The sequence below is a fragment of the Haliaeetus leucocephalus genome, unplaced genomic scaffold (assembly GCF_000737465.1).
Source record: "Haliaeetus leucocephalus isolate CR32 unplaced genomic scaffold, Haliaeetus_leucocephalus-4.0 Scaffold141, whole genome shotgun sequence".
Taxonomy (NCBI): Eukaryota; Metazoa; Chordata; class Aves; order Accipitriformes; family Accipitridae; genus Haliaeetus; species Haliaeetus leucocephalus.
In genome coordinates this window covers 31,864-53,751 of record NW_010972577.1, presented here as the reverse complement: position 1 = coordinate 53,751, position 21,888 = coordinate 31,864, and the positions used below count along the sequence as shown (strand labels likewise).

The window sequence follows — 21,888 nt, the reverse complement described above, 5'->3', positions numbered from 1 at the left end:
CCTCCTGGCATTTTTGCCTGACTTCCTCTTTGTAGGGATGCATTGCTCCTGAGCTTGGAGGAGGTGATCCTTGAATATTAACTAGCTTTCTTGGGCCCGTTTTCCCTCCAGGGCTTTATCCCATGGTACTCTACCAAGCAGATCCCTGAAGAGGCCAAAGTCTGTTCTCCTGAAGTCCAGGGTAGTGAGCTTGCTCTGCACCCTCCTCGCTGCCCTAAGAACTCCACCATTTCATGGTCACTGCAGCCAAGGCTACCCTTGAGCTTCACATTCCCCACCAGCCCCTCCTTGTTGGTGAGAACAAGGTCCAGCATAGCATCTCTCCTTATTGGCTCCTCTATCACTTGGAGAAGGAAGTTCTCATCAACACATTCCTGGAACCTCCTGGATTGCTTATGCATTCAGACACATTGCCACAAGGCAGAAGAGAACTGAGGCTTGTTAGGACAGGGAGGGGCATGGTCCAAGGCTCTGGAGACACTGAAACATTTCACAGTAAGCATGACTGGAAATGGAGAATGCATAGGCATTTTTATGATGTAGTAAAACAGAGTGACAGTTTAACTTTCTGTCTATTCAGCATGCAGACAAATGTTTTGCAAGTGTAAAATTCTGCTTAATGTGACAGAGGGTCAAAGTTGGTTCTAGTTGTAGGTAAAGGTTTACATTGGTTACTAGGGGAGTAGATAGATAAAGCATTGAACTAGATGCAGCTCTGCTGCTTATTTTGAGTACACCAGAGCCTGGAAAAGCTATCACTCCTGCTGTGGTCACCTTGTGGGGAATGATTCCTAATGCAAAGACCTGCTCCCAGATGCAGCAGAACTTGCTTTTATCCTTCTTCTTCTCCACTTTCTCTAACACTGTTAAAAGCAGAAAGCGTGGGTCTCCGGAACCCTTTCCTTATCATCTCTCTCTCCCTTCTCTGTCCCACTACTACTCCTTCTAGTGGCAGGACGCTCAGCCCTTACCCACTGAGGGAGAAATTTGATAAGACAAGAGGATCACTGGTCGGGGTGCAAAATGTGCCAAGAAGTTGTGTTACAGAGGAAGCAGCTTATTTTGGAACATTCCTACAGTTCTACTTCTATTAGCAATTTGACAGCTTCCAGATGGAAGCAAACAGCTGAAATGAACTAACCATTCATCATTTTATAATTCTTACCTCTCCTCATTATAATCATGTGTGAAGCACTGTGTTGTATTTAATTCAAATGCATCAAATGTGACAACTTGGGAATACTGAAAACAAATTTGAGTTGTGTTTATGGTACCATGACAATGTGTTGTGAAATTAATCAATTACATTGAATTGGGTAAATTACAATAAAAATTAGATTTTTAAAAAAATACTTATTTCCACCTCTGTTTAACAGATTTCAGACAAAGGCTGTCATTTCTTCTTTTGAAATTTATTGACTTTATTAAAATAATAAAACTTCACAGTGTCAAGGGGAAAGGAACAAATACCCACAGGACTTTTTAACTGCTGAAATGTTGAATTGCTTCTTACAATTGACTGTATATATGGAAAAGACATTTTCCTTTGTAAAACTCCACTTTTTAGTAGTAAATACTTCAAAATGAAAACTTCAAAGCTGTGTTTTATTCAGTGTATTTACTGAAGAGCAATATACTTGATGCCAAACTCAAAGCAGCTAGTGATTCTGTACACACACACATTGTTTTATATGATCTCTTTAAATAGACTCATTGTAATAATGTGATGGGTTCTCTTCTCCAAGTTACCATTTTACAGAAAATAATATCCTTTCAGAGAAAACAATACTATGACTTTCCCTTCAGAAGTGCCATGGGGCAAATATAAAATCTTTACCAGCATTACTGACATATTCAAGCACCTAGAGTAAATCTCTGCGCGTAACTATTTTAAAAGAAAGCATAGTATTAAAAGGAATTTAAAAAAAAGGATACTGAAGAGTTACCTTTCTTCTTTTCATTATCAAAATAAAGAGAGCTGAGAAGTCAGATGCAAAAGGCAATCCTGCCTTGGAGACCTTTCCTAAAAGTGACTGAAACAGATATTTTTGTAATTATACTTTGCCCTAAAATTGTATATTATGAAATACTGTTACATGAACTATATTGAGCTCTGGTTAAATAAATTAATAAATAAGCCAGAAAACTAGATGCTACTCAAACTTCAGCAAATTATACTTTTTGAACTTGAAAGAATAACTGCTCAGCTGGAGAGAAATTCTGAAGGAACAAAAAAAAGGGAAAATAATTCAGTAAGTAATTTCCTTCATGGTATGGAAGATGAATGAGCCTGAATTCACATAATGTTTGGCATTCTGAAGTGAATTAGTCAAGTATGTAAATAAGTGTTTAGATATCTGAATAATGCCCTTAATTTCAGTGGAACTCTTCCCTGTCTAATCTTATATTTAAGTGCTTTTCTCATCAGATAAAAATTGTTAAATTGACTTCTTAAATAACATTGTTTTATATGTATAGAACAGACAAATAGGAGGTTTTGTTTATATTAGTGCAGGAATGAAAGAAACCCTGAGAGAATGGAAGCAGACTATTAGAAAGCATTTAAGAATTTTCCAGTTCATTGCTTCTTGGACCAAATCACTTTGGACACTTTCTTGATTTTTTTCCCTAGAAGAGAAACAATTGCCGTTAGCCTATGTCGAAATTTCTGTCTCTACAATGATTGGATTAAACAAAATAATGATTTATAAAATGTTAGTCTATATTAGATGTACTTCAAAGTTTCTCAGTGTTTTAAATAATGTTACATTTATCGGAATGTTGTAAATATGATGGAAAATTAATTTCAGTTGTTATGAATAGGATATGTCAAAATTACTAATCCTATGTTTCTTAATTCAGTGGTGGGATAATATTTAAAAAAGTATATATGAGAAAATGCCAATTCTTTATCTTTTTTCTTTCCTTTTTTTTCAGCTGTGTCTTGTGGTATTCCTGACTCCCCTGGGAATGGTTCAGTTATAGGTAATGAATTCACTTTGGGCAGTAGATTGATATATGAATGTAATGAGGGCTTCAAGCTAGAATCCAGTCAACAAGCAACAGCAGTGTGTCAAGAAGATGGATTATGGAGCAACAAAGGGAGGCCACCTGTTTGCAAATGTAAGTGGACATGTATTTCTCAAGCATATTTCCCTTGAACTTTCTCAGGAAAATCTTCACTGGTGATATTTAGGTTTTATGTATACATATGCCCTGAACTGGCCATTCAGGAATGTATAATAATTTAGCATTTAGTATAGTAGAAGAGGCCTGTAAATTTGCTTATTAAAAAAACCTCCTTGTTTGTCTTCTTCAAAAATCTGAATTCAACTTATTAGATAATTCAGTTTCATGTATATTTTCTTATTATGAATAATGTGCGCTTCTCCATTTTCACAGTAAAAGTTTAATATACTTTCTAAAGTACTAAAAGCAAAAACTATTTCTTAAAATACTGCTAGTGTAGATAATTAAGCTGGGTAAGAGTCCTTTAGTCTTCAATTTTGCTGCCTGTCAGAAGTAGCCAGTGTAATGCAGACTCCTCTACCATGTGATAGGGCCTCTCATTTGCATTGGGCTACCTTGTCTTTATACTGGATAAAAGCAATAATTAACTGAGTATGACTTCAAGTATGTGACCTGAAATACTGATTAGGACATAATCTTAAAATTGTTAATTGCTATAATACTATATGTAAAATTTTTGAGATTTTGTTTAGAATCTTGAACTAATCAACAGTATATGTATGTGCTTTCCAGATTCTGAATTTGAAAACCATGTTCTAAGTTTTTCAAACACGTAAAATTCAACTTATTTTTAAAGAAAGAGTAAAATGGTATGAATATAAAAATTGCAAAATTATACACGATTGTGAAATGGTTTTCATTTGAATTAGTTGACAGCAAACAAATGTTAGAAAATATTGCTGAAAGTTACTTCAAGAGATCTTTTAAGCATCCCTGACAGATGCTCATTTAACCTAATCTTGACCTTCCCGATTACACTATTTCAGTAATTGACTTTTTTTTTTTGCCTTGCAAAGTGTTTCCTGAATATAACCTGTTTTTCTGTAGTGTAAAGGCATTATTTCTTTTTGTATCCACAGTGGTCAAACAGAAGTTATTTTTTTCTTCTTTCATTCTTTTTATTGTGTTTGAAAACTGTGGGTTTTGTCAAAAAGTGTGGTGGGTTGACCTTGGCCAGCAGCCACACCCTCACGCAGCTGCTCACTCACTCCCCCTTTTCAACCAGACAGGGGGAAAAATAGGATGAAAAATCTTGTGTCTCAAGATAAGGACAGAGAGTACTGTCACAGGACTTGGGGAAAATTAGTTTAATGTATTGGCAATTAAAATAAGGTCAAATATGTGTCAGGAGAAAAAAAAATATTAAACCAGTACTTTCCTCCCTCTGTTCCCAGGGTCAGCTTCACTCCCTTGCTCTTGACTCTTCTCCCCACCCCAAGCAGTGCTGGGGGAGGAGGAGTGGGAGTTGTGATCGGTTTATAAAAAGCTCCTCTCTCCTGCTCCTTCCTCCTCGCACTTTTCCTCTGCTCCTGCTTGGGTCTTCTCCGCAGGCTGTTGTCCTTCAGGATAAACTTGCTCTAGCGTGGGTCCTCCATTGGCTGCAGTTCATTCAGAAAATATCCCCCTGCTCCAGTGTGGGCTGCAGTGTAGATACCTGCTCTGGCATGGTCCTCTCCATGGGTTGCAGCAGAATACCAGCTCTAGTGCCTGGAGCACCTCCTCCTCCTCCTTCTCCTCCTCCTCCTCCTCCTCCTTCTTTTGTGACCTTGGTGTTCCCTCTGCTGCGTCTCACTCTTTTTGTACCCTCCTCCTCAGCCTGTGCAGGGGTTTACCCTTTCCTAAATACACTTTCCTAGAGGTGCCACATCTTGGCTGATGGGCTCAGCTGTGTCCTGTGGTGGGTCCTTTGGAAGCGGCTGTGTCCAGCAGCCCAAGGCTGTCCTCACAGAGGTCACCCCTGCAGCACCTCCCCGCCCTCCCCAGCACCTTGACTCCTGCACCCCGTACACCTAGTCACCCCGTCCGCAGAGATAACTGTCTTGCTGTGATTCATTCTCACTCCTTCATTCTTTTTGGGCCGGCGATTCTCATTATTGTCCTCTGGACATTCTCCAATTGATCTACACCTTTCTTGAAGGACAATGTGTAAAACTGAATACAGCAGTTCCACAGAGTACATAAGGAGGGTTATTCCAAACCAGCTGTGATCACACAGACGTGCTCTGAATTCAGAGCCATGTCTGGAGGGACAGTGGTGCTCCAGTGTACTGAACTGCACTTCATTCTCTCAGAAAAAGTTGACAAGGTACAAAGAACGTAATTTGAATGATTAATCAGCAGAAATATAAACAGATTTTTTTTGGAGGGAAGAGGCCAGTTAAACTAACTGGGGATTAAAAATACTGAATTAATAACACTATATCCGCAGTACAAAAGTAAAAAAAAACCAACAAAACAAGCTTGTATTATTGAAATGATCAGACTGAACCAGACAATGACTACCCTGTAAAACAAAGCTTAATTATTAACATTTAGCACAAGTTTCAACATTAAAAATTTTGTTTAATATTTATAATAGCCTAACAAATTATATATAACAGTCTTTTCTTTTTTCCTTTTCTAAAAATGTATTCAGTTTGAAAAAGAATCCCATTACTTCTAAAACCAGAAGTGCTAAATTAAAATGCTAGTGATCTACATGTGAATATTAAAGTCAATATTTTCAAAATGGATTGCTATTCAGAAGCAGGCATGTTTTACCCAAGGTTTCGTACTTGCAATGTGCAGAAAAGCTTAGACAATCTGCATAACAACCTGTTTTTGTAGTATTGCTGCTGTAAGGATAAATGTATTTAGTCCCCAGACATAGAAACATCTCAGACTTGATGAGCAGCGAAGACAGCACAGAAAGGTAAATGGTAAATAAATGAGTTCATTTTATCCCCAGGTCTATTAAAATGAAGGTTGAAATCAGTGCAGTTTGTTTTGCAAAGTATCTCTGGTAATATAATGCCCGAGGCAGATGTTTGAAACTCCTTTCTTTTCATTAAAAGTATTTACATCAGATTTAAATCATGAGAAATATGATTCATGCTGGTCATACAGCAAGACACAGATGGATCATAGACGTTAGGCTATTGAATTTAATTACATGAAATATCAATCAACAGATATCTATTAAGAAAGCTTAACTGAATGGCAAGGAACTTGCTTCAGTTATTCTACACAGATCTCTAGTACACGATGGAGGGAACTAGAGATGCCTATCTGTATTACTATTTGAAAGCCTTTATCAGGCAATACTTTAAACCAGGCCAATACTCTCTTTAGAGAGTGACCATGTAGTAGTAACTTTACATATCAATACAGAACACTGTATAAAGTATGCAAAAACTTTCTACTGAAACCTGTAAATTAGTACATTACTGTTGGCCAGAGGAGTGAGTGTCATATACAGTTCCAAAAAACATACCATCCAAAAGGTGTAGATATATCCAAGAAATCTGAATAAAACAACTTTGGTCTCCAACTACAGATGAGTACTGGTGCTTGTATGATTCTTCCCTTACTGTATGCCACATAAACTGCCTCTTAACACTTTTTACACCAACTAATATCATTTGGATAATGCTTAAAAAGAAAGGAAAATAAGTACAGACATGATTACAAATTTAAGGTTTTAAGTTATAGCTATAGTTAGCTGAGAAACACTGTTTTACCTATTACCAGCAGTTTTACACACCTGTAAAGTACTCTTCTGAAGTCATAAGTTTCCATCTTTCTAAGATTAAAAAAAAAGAAAGAGAACAATCTTTTGGGAATTTTTTGTTTATTCCATTTCATCAGATATGATTTGAATTTTGTCTGATACTGTGGAAATACAGATGCTGATTCTTGCTGTGACAAGTTAAAAAGGGAGAAGAACACAAATGAAATATCCTTCTTCTCCTTTGGATGATGAAATCTTTTGCTATTATTATATAGAATTACATCATTATAGCATGATTATTACATTTTGTTTATGACTAATTAGTGAAAATTATTCTTCTTATTATTTACTGCCTTACTTTCTTCAGAATATATATCATCAAGTACAGAGAAATCAAGTCTTCCAAAGCAGAGACTTAAAGATGGAAACAGAAAAGGACTTAGCGTCAATGCAAAATTAGATGTGTTTCTCCCTAAATTCAATCCAGAGCCACACTTGGATATTTAAGATATTTACTGAATAGAGAGATTCATGCTTGGAATAGTATCTGTAACTATTTTGTAAAGAAACAAAGTCATCTAAATGTGTTGGTGAGGGTCAATCTATTTATCTAAGACACTTGTTTGGTTTTATATTTTTTATTTATATTTTCAAATACATTTCACCATGTGTTTGTTTTCCTGTGTGTCTTTCTCCTCCTGTGAAATTCCTCTGATTTAGAAAACTAGATTTTTCAGTGTTCTAGATGTGATTTTCCTTTTTCATCTTGTACAGGATTTTGGGGGTTTGGATACAAAATTTCAGAACTGATAGAAATGAGAACAGAAGTAGTACACATTCTTTCCTGGACATCCTTGTGGCTTGGACTATCTCTTTACATTTCATATGCTAAAGATGACAGATAAGAATAGTTATCTTTTGGGGAGCTAATATATTTTCTTAGGGTTTTTGATTTTGTGGACACTTGACACTGACTTTCTTAATGAAATAGGAATATTGGTCTCAATATTGGGTTCTCCCTCCACAGCAATTGAACTTCTTAGTTGACACCATTAAAGTTTGTTCATAGCTTGAATGTGTTGTTGTTTACTTTTTCTCTGAATAATATAGAGAAACAGTTGGTTTAGACCATTCTTAAGAATTGAAAGAACTAGAAAGAATGAGCTGTGCCTCACTGTGTCAGGAGTAGAAAATGCATGACGTGATAAGGAGAAGCTACTGAAAAAATTGGTATGAGGTCTAAATCAATGAAGGAGGTCATACTAAGCCTGTCCTGAAAAAAAAAGATAACTTCTTTCTCTGTTTAGTATGTATACTTCAGTGCTATTAGAGAGTTTGTATTTCCTTGTTCCAAAATTCATGTTCCGTGAAAAGAAAACTCGGTATTGAGTTTGCTTTGACAAACAGTGCATTCCAGTACTAGAAACTTCTGCTAATTTGAGATGTGGTACCATCCCAGTGTTTGCACTAAGGAGAGTTTTAAGTATGTATGATACTTTTAGAGAACTAGGGTCAATGTTAGCACAATTCTTTTACAAGTCAAGCATTACTTTTTTCATGACAAAGCAACACAAAAAGAAATGTTCCCTGGGCCAGCAGGAAACATTTTTTTTTAATACAGGCATTTTTGCATGTTAGAAAATGTGTAATGCAAATTCTTAAGAATATTATAATTATGATTAATGTGCAGTTTTAGAGTTTTGCTAGACGTAGTAAAAAGACGTACAGACACCTAACCGCTTGAAATTAATGGAAGTATAACCTTTTTTGTTCCATAGGAAATCTGCAGACCTAAAGCTGCTTTAAGAAATATGCAGAAAAGACCATTAAAGTAGGACCTGGTTAGTGCAAAGCAGAACTTTCAGTTCTGTGCACTTTCTGTGCTTTTTGACCAGATCTAGGGAACTGATTTAAAATATTGTGCCAGAGGGTGAAAAAATGATGTCAGCAAATGTTACGATTTACTTGCATGTTTCTCTTCACAAGACGGGAAAACTGAATTTGTTCACTTATTGCAAGATCACCTTGTCATATTTTTTTTCTGATTTTGCCAAGGTACTCTAACAGGTCTCTAAAGCTAAGTACCATAATTTGTAAACCAAGAGTATGAATATATACAATATTATATTATATATCTGTATAAGTACATATAAGATGTACCCATATAGGTTATATTCCATATGTGTTGGTGCTGACATCTGAACCAGTATATGTTTATTAAGAAAAATACTGCTGAAATAGGTTAACTTGTTAGCCTCTGTTCTTACTTGCTCTCCTTTTCATAGAATTAAGTGGATGCATAACCTAGGAAATTGAGTTTGTAGTTAATTAATTTTTCTAACATTTTGATTACCTGGGATGGTCCCTGTAACTGCATAACTTTATTGCTATTTTCCATTACTCCTTTAATATACTCATTGAAAGATTTAAATCTTGTCCTTCATTGGTTTATGCTAATTTCTCTAATATCAAATATTTTAAAGAACAGCTAATGTTACCTTTGCATAATCTGCATTTTTCAGATTTCACTGTAGATATTTTTGGAAGCTATGGTGTGCTGAGCTGTAACAGTGATGGTTCAGACACTGACTTTTATCTAGAAATTAATTGGAAAATAATCAGAAATTTTAGAAGCCTTTTTATAATTTTCAGTATGTTTGTACAATGTCTAGTTATAGAACTATGAATCACAAGTAGTTCTGGAATAAAGCATCAGTTGTATTATAAATGCAAAAAGGAATTTGTTAATATAAACAGGCAAAGATTCACCACCAGCTCATAATAGATATTGTGCAATTGCTGGGGGGTTTATTAGCTAGGACATTCAGAGCACCATATGCAATATTTCTCCTAACATTTTCCCTACTAAATCCTGAGGTCAGTAAGTAATTTTTGGAGTATTTTTTCAAGGTTTGGTATGTAACATGGAGTACTTATTAAGGGTTAGTACTTAGTGAACTGTAGTAAAACAGTTGATTAGTTTAGGCATTTTAGGTTATTCCAGATACATTAGACTGATAACAGATTGACTTGCTGACTGGACTGACAGACTGATACTGAATACCATGTGATCCTTTTGTTTATCTATTTTGAGGTTTCGAAGCCTATCCTGTGGAAATATTGAACTACAAAAAGCGCTTAATTTTTTTTCTCTGTGCTTTTTTTTTCTACTAGCATACTGAAACTATCAACTTGCTCAAGTGATCCTATTTTGTTCTCAGGTCTTTGTTCTTAGATTCTGTGGTGTGTGGGATTATTTGGTTTCCTACTGTCTTCTTATTTTACTAATACTTATTAATTTAAACCACACTAGTCTCTCAAGCATTATACACAACTTGACCTTAATCTCGCTTTTTTTAAGCTACTAGTGGATTTAGTCAAAAGGGTATATTTGAACAATATAGTTATTATTACTGCATTATAAGTTCACAATACGGTAAGACAAAAATGCCCTTTCCCTTTCTTTGTGATTGCTAACTACCTGCTAAAGAATGGCAGCCAAGTATCAGATGCTATTACACTTGCAAATAATAATAGAAAATTCCTGTTATTGAGATATTTTTCCATCATATACATTGTAGTTGTCTTTTTTTTTTCCCCCTTGAAACAATAATTACATTCAGAGTCACAGTATTCAAGATATTCCTGGAATAGCATGAGATGTACTTTTTTTTTGCTTACTTAACAATAAGAAAAGCAAAGGCTTGTAAACAGAAGAACAACTCAGTAAAATGGAAAAGTCAGTCTTCTGGTATTCAGATTCTAGGAAAATATTGATAGTGCAATGTGTTTGTTGACCAGAAGAGCAAGTAAAAAGAATAATGAAATTAAAAAGAGTTAATCATTATGAACAGTTAAAACTAAAAGCTAAGCACATTACTGCACAAATTCTTGTTAGATTTTAGTTGCAGTTGAAAAGATCTTGTTATTTTTTTTTGTCATTGCCACTGTTCATATAGTGAACATTTTGCTTAGTGAACATTTTGCTTGTGTCTTGAGTAGCAAATATACCTGGGCTTATAGAACAACTCAATTTTTTTGTCTTTTTTTTATGGTAGGTATATGTCATTATGAATTCCCTGCTTTTGAGTCTGTTCAGAATTATCAGTATATGGTGATCATCATGTCATTAAAATGGGTAATCTTAATCATAATTTCAAACAATAATTATGTTTTCTGACCTATACTTTATGTAAAGCAATATTATTCATATCATTCTGTATTAAAAATACCTGGAGAAAAGAGATAACATCTTCACATCTGCAAGAAGTTGAGATTGTCCGTTACGGAGTTTCATCTGTGTAAATGACAATTTAAATAGTGCCCAGCCCATAATTTGCAAGAGAGAGACTGTGAGAGGCAAATTGATGCACTCATTCATAAACCATGTGCACAAAATCCAGCATCTGCTAATAGTGGTTTTTTGTTCCTTGAATGATGGGAAATAAAATAAATCAAAATCAGTCCCTGTAAGGTTAAAATTTTTCAAGCAAAAGTTTTAGCTGAGTACATCAACACAGTCTATAAGTATATTCTGTGCTCAGTAACATTCTCAATTAGAAACTGTAAAATCACGTATCAGAATCTGATAGCTGTTTGTAAAGTGTGCTTGCAACAAGATTCTAAGTGTATTTATAGCTAAAGAAAGAATAAATTACATACCTCAGTACGGAGAGGAAACATCTATGTGGCTTATTTACATATTTTGAAATAGCTGAGCTTCTTATCTCCAAGTGTCTTTAGATATCCCCTATGGTTAAGACTAATATTTTTACTATTAGACTAAATAAGAAGCTTGCTTTCATTTTTGAAAGAACCAATAAAAATATTGCTTGAAAGGAGAAGTGATAAAAATGTTAAATTTGAGGGGTATTAAGTACCTGTTTAGAATATTTTTTTTTTTCTGACAGACCTATATGATTTTCACTCCAAGGTGTTAAATGAAGTGCTTTAATATGCTTAATGTATTTAACAACAAATAAGAAAAAAATGCTTCTTGGTAAATAATTTATAATCTTTGAGTAGCTATGAAACACAGTTTATTATTAGTATCAAATTAAATTAAATTAGTAAGAAGTCCTCCTTTAACCTGGGAAATTGTTCATCACTAGTCAGAATATTGTTATAAAGACCAAAGTGAAGACCGATTAAGTTTCAAAGTGATTGTACGCTGGCAATCCTTCCAAGATATACTGAAAAAAAAAAAAACCCTAAGAAAATATTCTACAATTTCAACTGAATGTAACCTTATAATCTGTCATTTGGAAGTTCTTCAGATGATTTCCCCTTCATAACTTCTTACACATCTTCACAGATATGCTGTGGTGCCAGCTCTGTGTTTCCTAGATGCTAGAATTTACCATGGGTAAGATAACTATTGGAAAAGGTAGATAAATAATTCTAGAATTGTCAAAGGTATTCTGGAAAGTGGTGGAAATTTAGGTTTTTACAGGAATTGTTTTTCTGCCGCTTTCCCGGTATTTCATTTGTATTGGCTTTGTGTGGCAAGGTTTTGGTAGTGGGGGAGTTACAGGGGTGGCTTCTGTAAGAAGCTGCTGGAAGCTTCCCCTGTGTCCAACAGAGCCAATACCAGCTGGCTCTAAGACGGACCCGCCGCTGGCCAAGGCTGAGCCCATCAGCGATAGTGGTAACGCCTCTGTGATAACGTTTTTAAGAAGGGAAAAGTTGCTGGGACAGGCAGAAACTGCAGCCAGAGGGAGAAGTGAGAACATGTAAGAGAAACAACCCCGCAGACCCCCAGGTCAGTGCAGAAGGAGGAGGAGGAAATGCTCCAGGCACCAGAGCAGAGATTCCCCTGCAGCCCGTGGGGAAGACCATGGTGAGGCAGGCTGTCCCCCTGCAGCCCAGGGACGTCCACAGGGGAGCAGATATCCACCTTCAGCCCGGGGAGGACCCCACGCCGGAGCAGGTGGGTTCCCAAAGGAGGCTGTGACCCCGTGGGAAGCCCACGCTGGAGCAGGCTCCTGGCAGGACCTGCGGATCTGTGGAGAGAGGAGCCCACGGAGCAGGTTTTCTGGCAGAAAATGGGGGACCCACGTTGGAGCAGTGTGCTCCTGAAGGACTTCACGCTGCACAAACTGCATGCTGGAGCAGTTTGTGAAGAACTGCAGCCCATGGGAAGGACCCACATTAGAGAAGTTCATGGAGGACTGTCTCCCATGGGAGGGACCCCACGCTGGAGCAGGGGAAGAGTTTGATGAGTCCTGCCCCTGAGGAGGATGAAGTGGCAGAAATAACGTGTGATGAACTGACCGTAAACCCCATTCCCTGTCCCCCGGCGCCACTGGGGGGGTGGGGGGGTGGGTGGCAGAGAATCCGGGAGTGAATTGTGCCCGGGAAGAAGGGAGGGGTGGAGAGAAGGTGTTCTGAGATTTGGTTTTATTTCTCATTACCCTACTCTGGTTGATTTGTAATAAATTGAGTTAATTTTCCCCAAGCTGAGTCTGTTTTGCCCGTGACGGTAATTGGTTGAGTGATCTCTCCTGTCCTTATCTTGACCCACAAGCCCTTTGTTATATTTTCTCTCCCCTGTCCAGCTGAGGAGGGGGAGTGATAGAACGGCTTTGGTGGGCACCTGGCGTCCAGCCAGGGTCACCCCACCACACATTGATTGCCTGAACTAGGCCTTTTCATCACACATTCATACTCATGATAAAATCACTTTATACCTCTGAGACAGTGTAAAGTCTACAGAATATGTAAGTATTTTTTGTCAGCTTTATTAGTCCTTTCCCTAGTAGAATGGTGTAAATTTATTATAGCATAAATGAGAATCAGACTTTTCTTTTTATTTCTTCAGTATAGTTTGGGGTTTTTACACGTTTCCTCCTAATGCTTTTGTCTTACACTGAACAGTGTGGTGACTTAAGTATATTGCACAAAAGATCAGAGGTAATGATTCCTAAGTATACGAAATATTTGGAAAAGTTGACAACTTTTTTTTAGCAACATATAAGGAAAACAAAAGAAGAGGAACTAAATTTCTGTTACATGGTTTTTTTGTTTGTTTTTCCTTGGAAAGTACAGCTTTTCTGAAGTGTTCCTGGGGTAGTAATTTTTTCTAAAGTACTTGTTGGGATATAAACAGTCACTAATTCATTCAGACTTTTTCTATAGCAGGGAAATTCTGAACAACATGGTATAGGATACCAAATACAGCTATTTTTAAATAAAGTAATCATAAATATTTTCATAAAACTAATTAATCTTTACAGAAACATAGGCACATTAAGATAGAATTCATGCCAATATTGTAAATATTCTGTGCATCTTGAATTGCACAGCATCAAATTGAAACTGAAAAATATTTAAGAATTCCATATATGATTGGTAGCTATATTAAGCCTTACGAAAAACATAAACTACAATTCTTGTCTACTGGCAGTAAGTGAATTCTCTTACGAAATCTGAAATACTAAAAGCAACAGAACTGAAATCAGTCTAAAAATCTCTCTAAATGTTATCTTTATTTTTTTATGATGTCAACTGTTCTAAACTGGAATGTAATAATTTTCCTGACTACCCACAGTATACCATTTTATAGTAATTAGTATTTGAATGTGTGTTAACGGCTTTTTTGGCAACCTGTTTTGGGAACCTGTTAGAACTTTTCTAAAGTGAATATCATGGGTAAAAAAATAAAGCATCCCTTGAGCCTTTGCAAAAATTGCGTAGCATTATTTGCTTTCCCTTTTACATCCACTGCAGTCTGTGATGTGTTTTGTCTCTGAAATTTTTAAATAAATCTCATTAGAGAGCATAACTGTATGTCATTGTTCCACTGCATCTCACTAAATGAAAATATACTACAAACTCCTGCTCAAGTTGTAATACTCACTGTACATTGTTCATTATTTTTCCTGGAACTTGTATTTCAAAAATGCTTACAATATGCTCAACCTTACTTTGCAAAACTTCTGCCAGTAAGGCAAGACATGTATCTGTGAAGAAACTTTGTGGTAGAATGCTAATATTTAAGTGTCCTTTCTTCACAGCTGTAACTTGTCCCAGCATAGAGACTCTGCTCTCAGAACATGTTGTCTGGAGACTGATTTCTGGGTCACTGAATGAGTATGGAGCTCAAGTCATGCTCAGCTGCAGTCCTGGATATTACTTATTGGGTCGAAGACTCATACAGTGCCGGACTAATGGAACCTGGAGCATAGGCAATGAAAGGCCAAGTTGTAAGGGTAAGGAACTTACTTGTTCACAGAATATCCTATGCTTTTTCATACATATATTTTATTTTATAAATAGGTTAAAGTTTTTTAAAAAATATTTTGCTATCAGTCTCCTATAAGTAAGCAAATATGAAATTTTCATTAACTTGTTGAAATTAATTGATTCAAGCTTTTTATGTGTAAAGTACAATATATTCCAATATACAAGAGTCAATGAAGTAGCATCAGAAGATCAATCTGGATGATGATCTGTGTCTGACTATGGATTTATTCAACTAGATAGTGCGTGAGTATTTAGACAATACTAGGAGGTAATGTTATTACTTTAGAAGATTCCAGATAAGAGTTAGAATAGAAGATGATTGCTTTGACTTCTTTGGTGAAGCATGAAAACTCTGCTGTTGGAGAAACATACATACGAGCTTTTATAATGTCTTCATACGAAAGTATCATGAATTACATCAGCCCTGACTTTGGATATATAAAGATTTAGAAAGCCTTGAAATTCTCAGTGGGATCATGCAGTTGTCAGGGGTTACAGTATCAGAACCTTAATGAATCCCCCCAAAACTTCATTTCTTCTTTTTCCAATGTGTTATTTGCTTTGGTCGGAGAGGATATTTGGCACATCACCTAGTTCTGCTACCCTTAAAGCAGTAACTTTTCCTACATTGTGGTAGTACTTAGAGGATCTCTTTCAATGCCAGGGCAGCACAGAAGATCCCAGCACCTGAAGGAAAATGGCCAACTGACAGGCCTAGCATACTAAGCAGAACTGGAAATAAAATTTAGGCATTCAGTTTTTCAGAGTAGTATGTCATTTCAGTGAGATATTCAAATTCAGTATTTCATCCTGAAAGAGAAGCTTGTTTTTCCTTTTTAGAGAGTGACCTTTTTTTTTTTTTTAAATTCAGTGAAGTTTCTAATGTTAGAAAATATTTGAGAATGGCAATTCTGAAACAAGCTGAATCAATAAGAGAATTTTTATGGCAGCACTGTAGGGAGGAATTCTTGGGATCAGGTGAACAGCTTACTAAATTACACCTCGTGGTATTTTTTAAGAAAAAAGAACAGAATCATTCTGCTCTGTCAAACCCTCTCAAATCTGCAGATATGTCAATAATACCTTATGACAAACGATACCAAAAGTATTTCATATGATTCTATGATAGTGATAATGGAATGAACATAAACATCAGGTAGCTTTTCATATTCCAAACAAATCGTTGAGCAAAACCTTCAGTATGATATACATATCGTGACAAACAGAAGACAAAATTAATTTGCCTAAATACAAGCTCCTAATGCCATATGAGACAAATTGCAGTATCTAAGCTGGTAGATAGTAAAGACAACTTGGGAGAGATTCTCAGCCTTCTTCAACAGCAGCTGGAGGCTAGACAGAACACCCAAAGTCATCTCAGATGGTACCGAATCACTCCCAAGGGTGATTCAAGTATAAATTGACAAAATCTGTCACCAGTACTGGGAAGTGTGTGGCTACAAACCTCAGGCACAGAATTTAGAGAGGCAGTATTAGAGAATGATGCTAGCATGGGAAAAGAAGAATATAGAAAAGAGAACAAAGAAGGATGTATACCATTTAGCTAAAAATAATATAAAACAATATTTATTTTCTAGAAAAGAAAAAAATGAGATGTTTTCAGAAAAAGGCTGAGCGAGCTACCTATAACAGCAATCAGTATGACATACATGAAAGCAGTGTATTTGATCTTATCTAAATGATGATGGGTTGTGGAAAAGTATTGGTTCTAGTTTATTCCGTTAGTTTTGTTTGGGGAAAATTTCCTTTTGAAAATATTCAATTGGAAAAATAAGGTGACTCTTCTATAACTCTTATAAATGAGTAATAGCTATATCAATTTTCTTTTCAAATTTAAAACTAATGATTTTTTTTTAATTCTATTAACTGCAATTGTGGCCCTTTCCTTTTGTGCACACTTACTAAAACCCCTAGTTTTGTATTTGCTGCCTAATATGCAGCTACTGTTCAGCTACTGAGAAGTCTTTCAAAAGCTATTCTTGATCAACCTCTACAATTACAGAATTTCTATGTAAGCAGAAAATGGGATGACCAATATGGGATGCAGTCAACACAAAACAAAGTATTAGGTAGATACAGAAACCCAAGATGTTGCTGATTGAAGGTATATTAGTGTATTTATAAGACAGGCAAATTATTTTGCCCTCTTATAGAGGACTGCTTAGGATTTAATTATGGCTAATTTCATCCCCCAATAAATGTTCAATACTATTTCCACTGGATATAGATCATTAAGATCCAGAAATACACTGTAGAGTATTTTGAGGAGTCTACTGTTTATTTTCTGTCTGTCATTCACATGCTAAGGATAGGTGATACAAATATAGATTCTAGCTGTTTATATTTCTGAAGTAGCAGGAAAGCTAATTGAAACACTGATGATAAGGCATTTACATCATATTTATCAATATCGACTTGTGAATGGTATGTCCAAAGGAACTGCGAAACATCAAATTAAGGGGGTTCTGGGTTAAGAGAAACCTAAATAGTAAATTTATTTTATTTGTTTAAGAATATGCTGAACAGCTGCCTAACAAATCATGAGGTGGCTCATTATTATGTATTTTACTTATTTTTAACTACAGTCACTGTAATTTAAAATAATAAAGCATTTGTAATATGTTTAGAACAATTCATTCTGTTGCATTTTAGAAAAATAATTTGATTTTTCTAACATATGCATAAGTGTAATTAATAATCAGCATTAGCATTAGAGGTTACAATGTTAGCCTACTCCACAAATTACATTAATGTGACTTGATTGTAGTCAAAAGGAGTCTTATCCACCTCTGGAAGCCTTACGTGCATAAGAAACTTTGATCACGTATATTCTGATTATGACTGAGTTAGCTGCACAGTGGTATGTACTTGATTTTATCCAACTTCTACCCATTTCCATGTTGTTTTCTATAGTGAACCTTTTAAAATATAGAAGAACATGGCCTTGAGGTTTCAGAAAGGAAGTTTAGTTGTGATTAACATGCTTTTGAAAGTAAACCCATGATTTATGCTAAAATATAATAAAATACAATTGAAGCTTTTGAAAGCATTGGTCTGCATCTTAAATTACAATATTATTGATATATTTTTCTAGAACCAAAAGACATAACAGGATGGTTTTAATTAAATTAGATTTTGATACATTCTTAAAAGGTAGTTTCTCATGTGGTGCCTGTAATAGCTGTGGGTTGCAGCTTATGCTACAGAAGGCTTCTGTGATAATGGGTCAAGCCTAGCCTTAAGAAAAAACAGATTTATAGTTTTAGCAAATAGACTACCATATATGTTATATGGTTATGAATAGTAGTTGGGAATAAGAAAAAAGACAGTTCATAACAATGCAGAGTACTACATGTTAAAAAAGGTAATATCTTTAAACAGACATAAAACTTAAAATCGCCAGAGAAGGTGTATTTGGGGAGTAGCCAGGAGTATGTACACATGGAATATAACCACAACCTTCCTAGGTATTCATGTAATTCCCTTGTTTCAGAACTGGAAATAAAGATTGTGTTTAAGCTGCCTTCAAGATGTGAAGATTTCCTAATGAATTTTCAGATTTCGAACATGTGTTGCCAAATCAAGCATAATTTTAAGCCCTTACTATGGACTACAACTCACTTCTATTACATTTACTTTTTAAGAAAATGTGAGGTGGTATATTGTCTTCCTGTCTAAGAAATTATGAAAAGTGTTTTCATATTTCAGTTTCTTCTGTTTGGCTTTTTTCCTAGTTATCTCCTGTGGTGGTCTTCCATCTCCACCAAATGGAAATAAGATTGGAACCTTAACAGTGTATGGAGCTACTGCAATATTCACCTGTAACACAGGATACACATTAGTTGGTTCTCATGTGAGAGAATGCTTGGCAAACGGTCTCTGGAGTGGCACTGAAACCCAATGCCTAGGTAAAAAAAACCAAATTTTTGTTTTTTCTTTTGTTTTGTTTTAAGCAAACACAGTATCAAGTACTGGAATTCAGCTTTTATCAAGCAACAGCATTTTTAAATCAATGAAAAATAAAGGTATCTTAAATACAGAAATATTGTGTACTGCATATGATTTTATACTATTCTACAAACATATACCTTTTTATTAAAAGTTAGATTATATTTGATGTTGTTGGAATGCTCTTTGGACCAGCAGGGTTTTTTAAGTGACTCAAGTGATTGCCCGCATTTACAGTACTTTGATTTGCTTTGTGGAGCAGTCACAGGGTGTGTGATGAAACTAAGCTGGAAGATGAGCTTCAGTTCAGGAGTATTCCTGGTGCTTCCCAACTACAAATGAGCTTTCAGCATATTGAACATTCAGTCAAGGGAAGTAGACAAGAGACAGCCCAAAGCAAAGCAAAGCCAACACCCTTCCAAACCCTGAGTTTGGACCTTAAGTTCTCATCCCAACTCCTTCATTCTTCAGATCCACTCACGTTGGTTTGCACTCCTAATATAGACATAAGAAAACTGTTTTCTTTTTCAGTTACCTTTGAGACTCAGCAGTGGCTGTATTCTTGGTTGTGGACAGTATATTTATTTCTGGAATCTTTTATTTGTTTTGTCTGCCCTCGTTTTGCAGATTTTCTTCTTGCCTCACAGCTGAATGTACTCGGTTGCTCTCAGGAAAGGAGGAATCTCTTTTTTCTTCTTCAGAGTTCAGCCTCACTTAAAAAGCAGCTTTCTTTGCTGCCTAGCCACATCCTTTTAGCAGAACACAGAGTATTCCATGCCTGTCTAGTACCTTTTAAACAAAACAGTTTGACCATCTATCATATGCAAGAATTGAATTGTTTTACAGAGGAAATAATTAATTGATTTAAAAACCAAAACAAAACAACTTGAGTAACTAAGATATCATTACATATATCAGAATAATCCATATTCCTGGTTTTTGCAGCAATGAAACAGTAAAAGCATTGCTTTATAAGGAAATGATAGTAGCTGTAACATGAATTGTCAGCAATTATTCTCTATCCAGAACTCGCTTCTTGTAAAATTTTCAGGTAGGCTAGAGCAGTGTTTGGTTAATTTGATACATGTCTAACAGTAACATTTGACTTAAAGCTTTTAAATAAATTATGCTGATTCATTTCTAAATTATAAAATCCCTTGTCCTCCTACTCTGTAGAAATGTTAAGTTTTTAAAAACTATATTAACATGACAATTTTGCACATGAAAAATAAAATGCCAGTTATCTTCCTCTGATCTTGGTATCTTCAAAACATCCCACTAAAAGAGTCTATCCAGATATGTTCTGCAATATCTCATGAAGACCAACGTACTTTTGCCCTATCTGAAGAAATTAATTCAAAACGAAACTGAAAAAAAAACTTTTTCTAAGCATCAGTTCTTCAAACCTTCATGCTGTCTGAAGAATCCCTGATGTTGTCAATTCCATGAACCAAGTCAAAATAAACCTGACATCTACATTTACAATAAGTTTTTGTCAGTTTGGATCTGTGAGAAGGAAGTTTTACATGCACCTAAGGAACTGATAATGAAAGGTTGCTGAGCATTCTTAGACACCTGAATCCATTCTTAACTTTCTCAATGTCAGTAGCATCACTGTCTTTCTGTGTTCAGATAGACATACATATGATTTCTGGCATATCAGGTTGCTGGTGCTCATTACCTTATAGATGTAAGTGATAAGTAGGCAGACTGTGGTGGTTTGCCTTAAATTTCTAAGCAAAGTTACTTCATAGTACCATCATAAAGGTCATTTGCAGTTATGGATCTTTGAGTTCATGCTCTCACCAAGGTGCAAAACTGAAAGAAATGGCTACAGTTCCCCTGAGCAAAACATAGAAAATCAGAGCTGCATTTTAAAACACAGCAACGTTCCCCTGGTAGAATATTCTATTAAAAGAAAAGAAGAACATCTGCATCCCAATAACCAGGTATGATGGGACCACATACCAACTCAGTCACGTCTTCAAAAAAACAATTTTCAAGTGTCATAAATTTCATCTTAGCAGGTTATTAAGGAAAAAGAATAGCAAGTATCTTTAGATAAGCTTGATTTTTAACAGAGTACTAGTGAGAACATCCTGCATTTCTGAAGATCTTTAATGTCTGAAAATTCTTCTAGAGAAAATATTTTGAAACAGTTTGCAAACCACAAGACAGTAATGCACTAACAGACAAAAGCATAATAATCTAACCTTGATGAAAGAGAATGTGGAGTTAATCAGCTGCATATTAACTCTATTCTTCATCAGTATAGAACAGACAATTTGATGTATTGGGGTATAGATGAAATACAGAAATATAGGAGTCTTCTCTCAGAGACAGGGATAAAATCTCAGTCTTTGTGTCCTACTTGCCATGTCTATTGCCTTTTCTTGTTTCAATTCAGATACTAGGCTGTAGCAGCAAGGAAAATGAAGACAGAATCTTTTCAGAAAAAAATAGCATGAGATCATGTAATTCAAATCTCAGTTAAGATTTTATAACCTTTGATCATGTATTCCCGACTGAGTCCTTCATTTTGCAACAGTAATGTTTGTAGTACAGTTTTCGTGAATATAGTTTTACAGTATGTCATCTCTTAAACTACAGGGTGGTCAGAAGTAGTGACCATTGTCTGATAGAGCTAACCTAGCTTCTAAATGACAGTTTGTTATTAGTGAGTTCCCAGCAAGACGTAGTTGTTTCTGGCAAATTTTGTGAAGAGGAAAAACACTTCTCTGGCTTAGTATATTTTCAATTCCATACACTTTACTTTTCAATTTAAAATGTGCTTTATTAAACATGATGTCATTTTGATATAGGAAATAATGACATAAATGGACTATACTTTAATTACTACTTATTTTGATATTTAGAGCAGTAAAGGAGTAAAATACATCTTTTTTTTTTTTTTTTTTTACCTAGGAAAAAGAATT

The 21,888-nt window shown here is 35.5% G+C and overlaps 1 protein-coding gene across 1 annotated transcript in view; it reads left to right on the top strand.

The window, feature by feature from the left end:
• LOC104827832 (CUB and sushi domain-containing protein 1) overlaps positions 1-21,888 on the top strand; it is a gene marked incomplete at its 3' end in the record, with an annotated part of 962,107 nt that overhangs the window by 908,362 nt on the left and 31,857 nt on the right. The window contains exons 51-53 of the mRNA XM_010561097.1: positions 2,938-3,123; positions 14,755-14,949; positions 18,739-18,912. Coding sequence (XP_010559399.1) covers positions 2,938-3,123; positions 14,755-14,949; positions 18,739-18,912 — 555 coding nt within the window. The remainder of the gene's footprint in view (positions 1-2,937; positions 3,124-14,754; positions 14,950-18,738; positions 18,913-21,888) is intronic.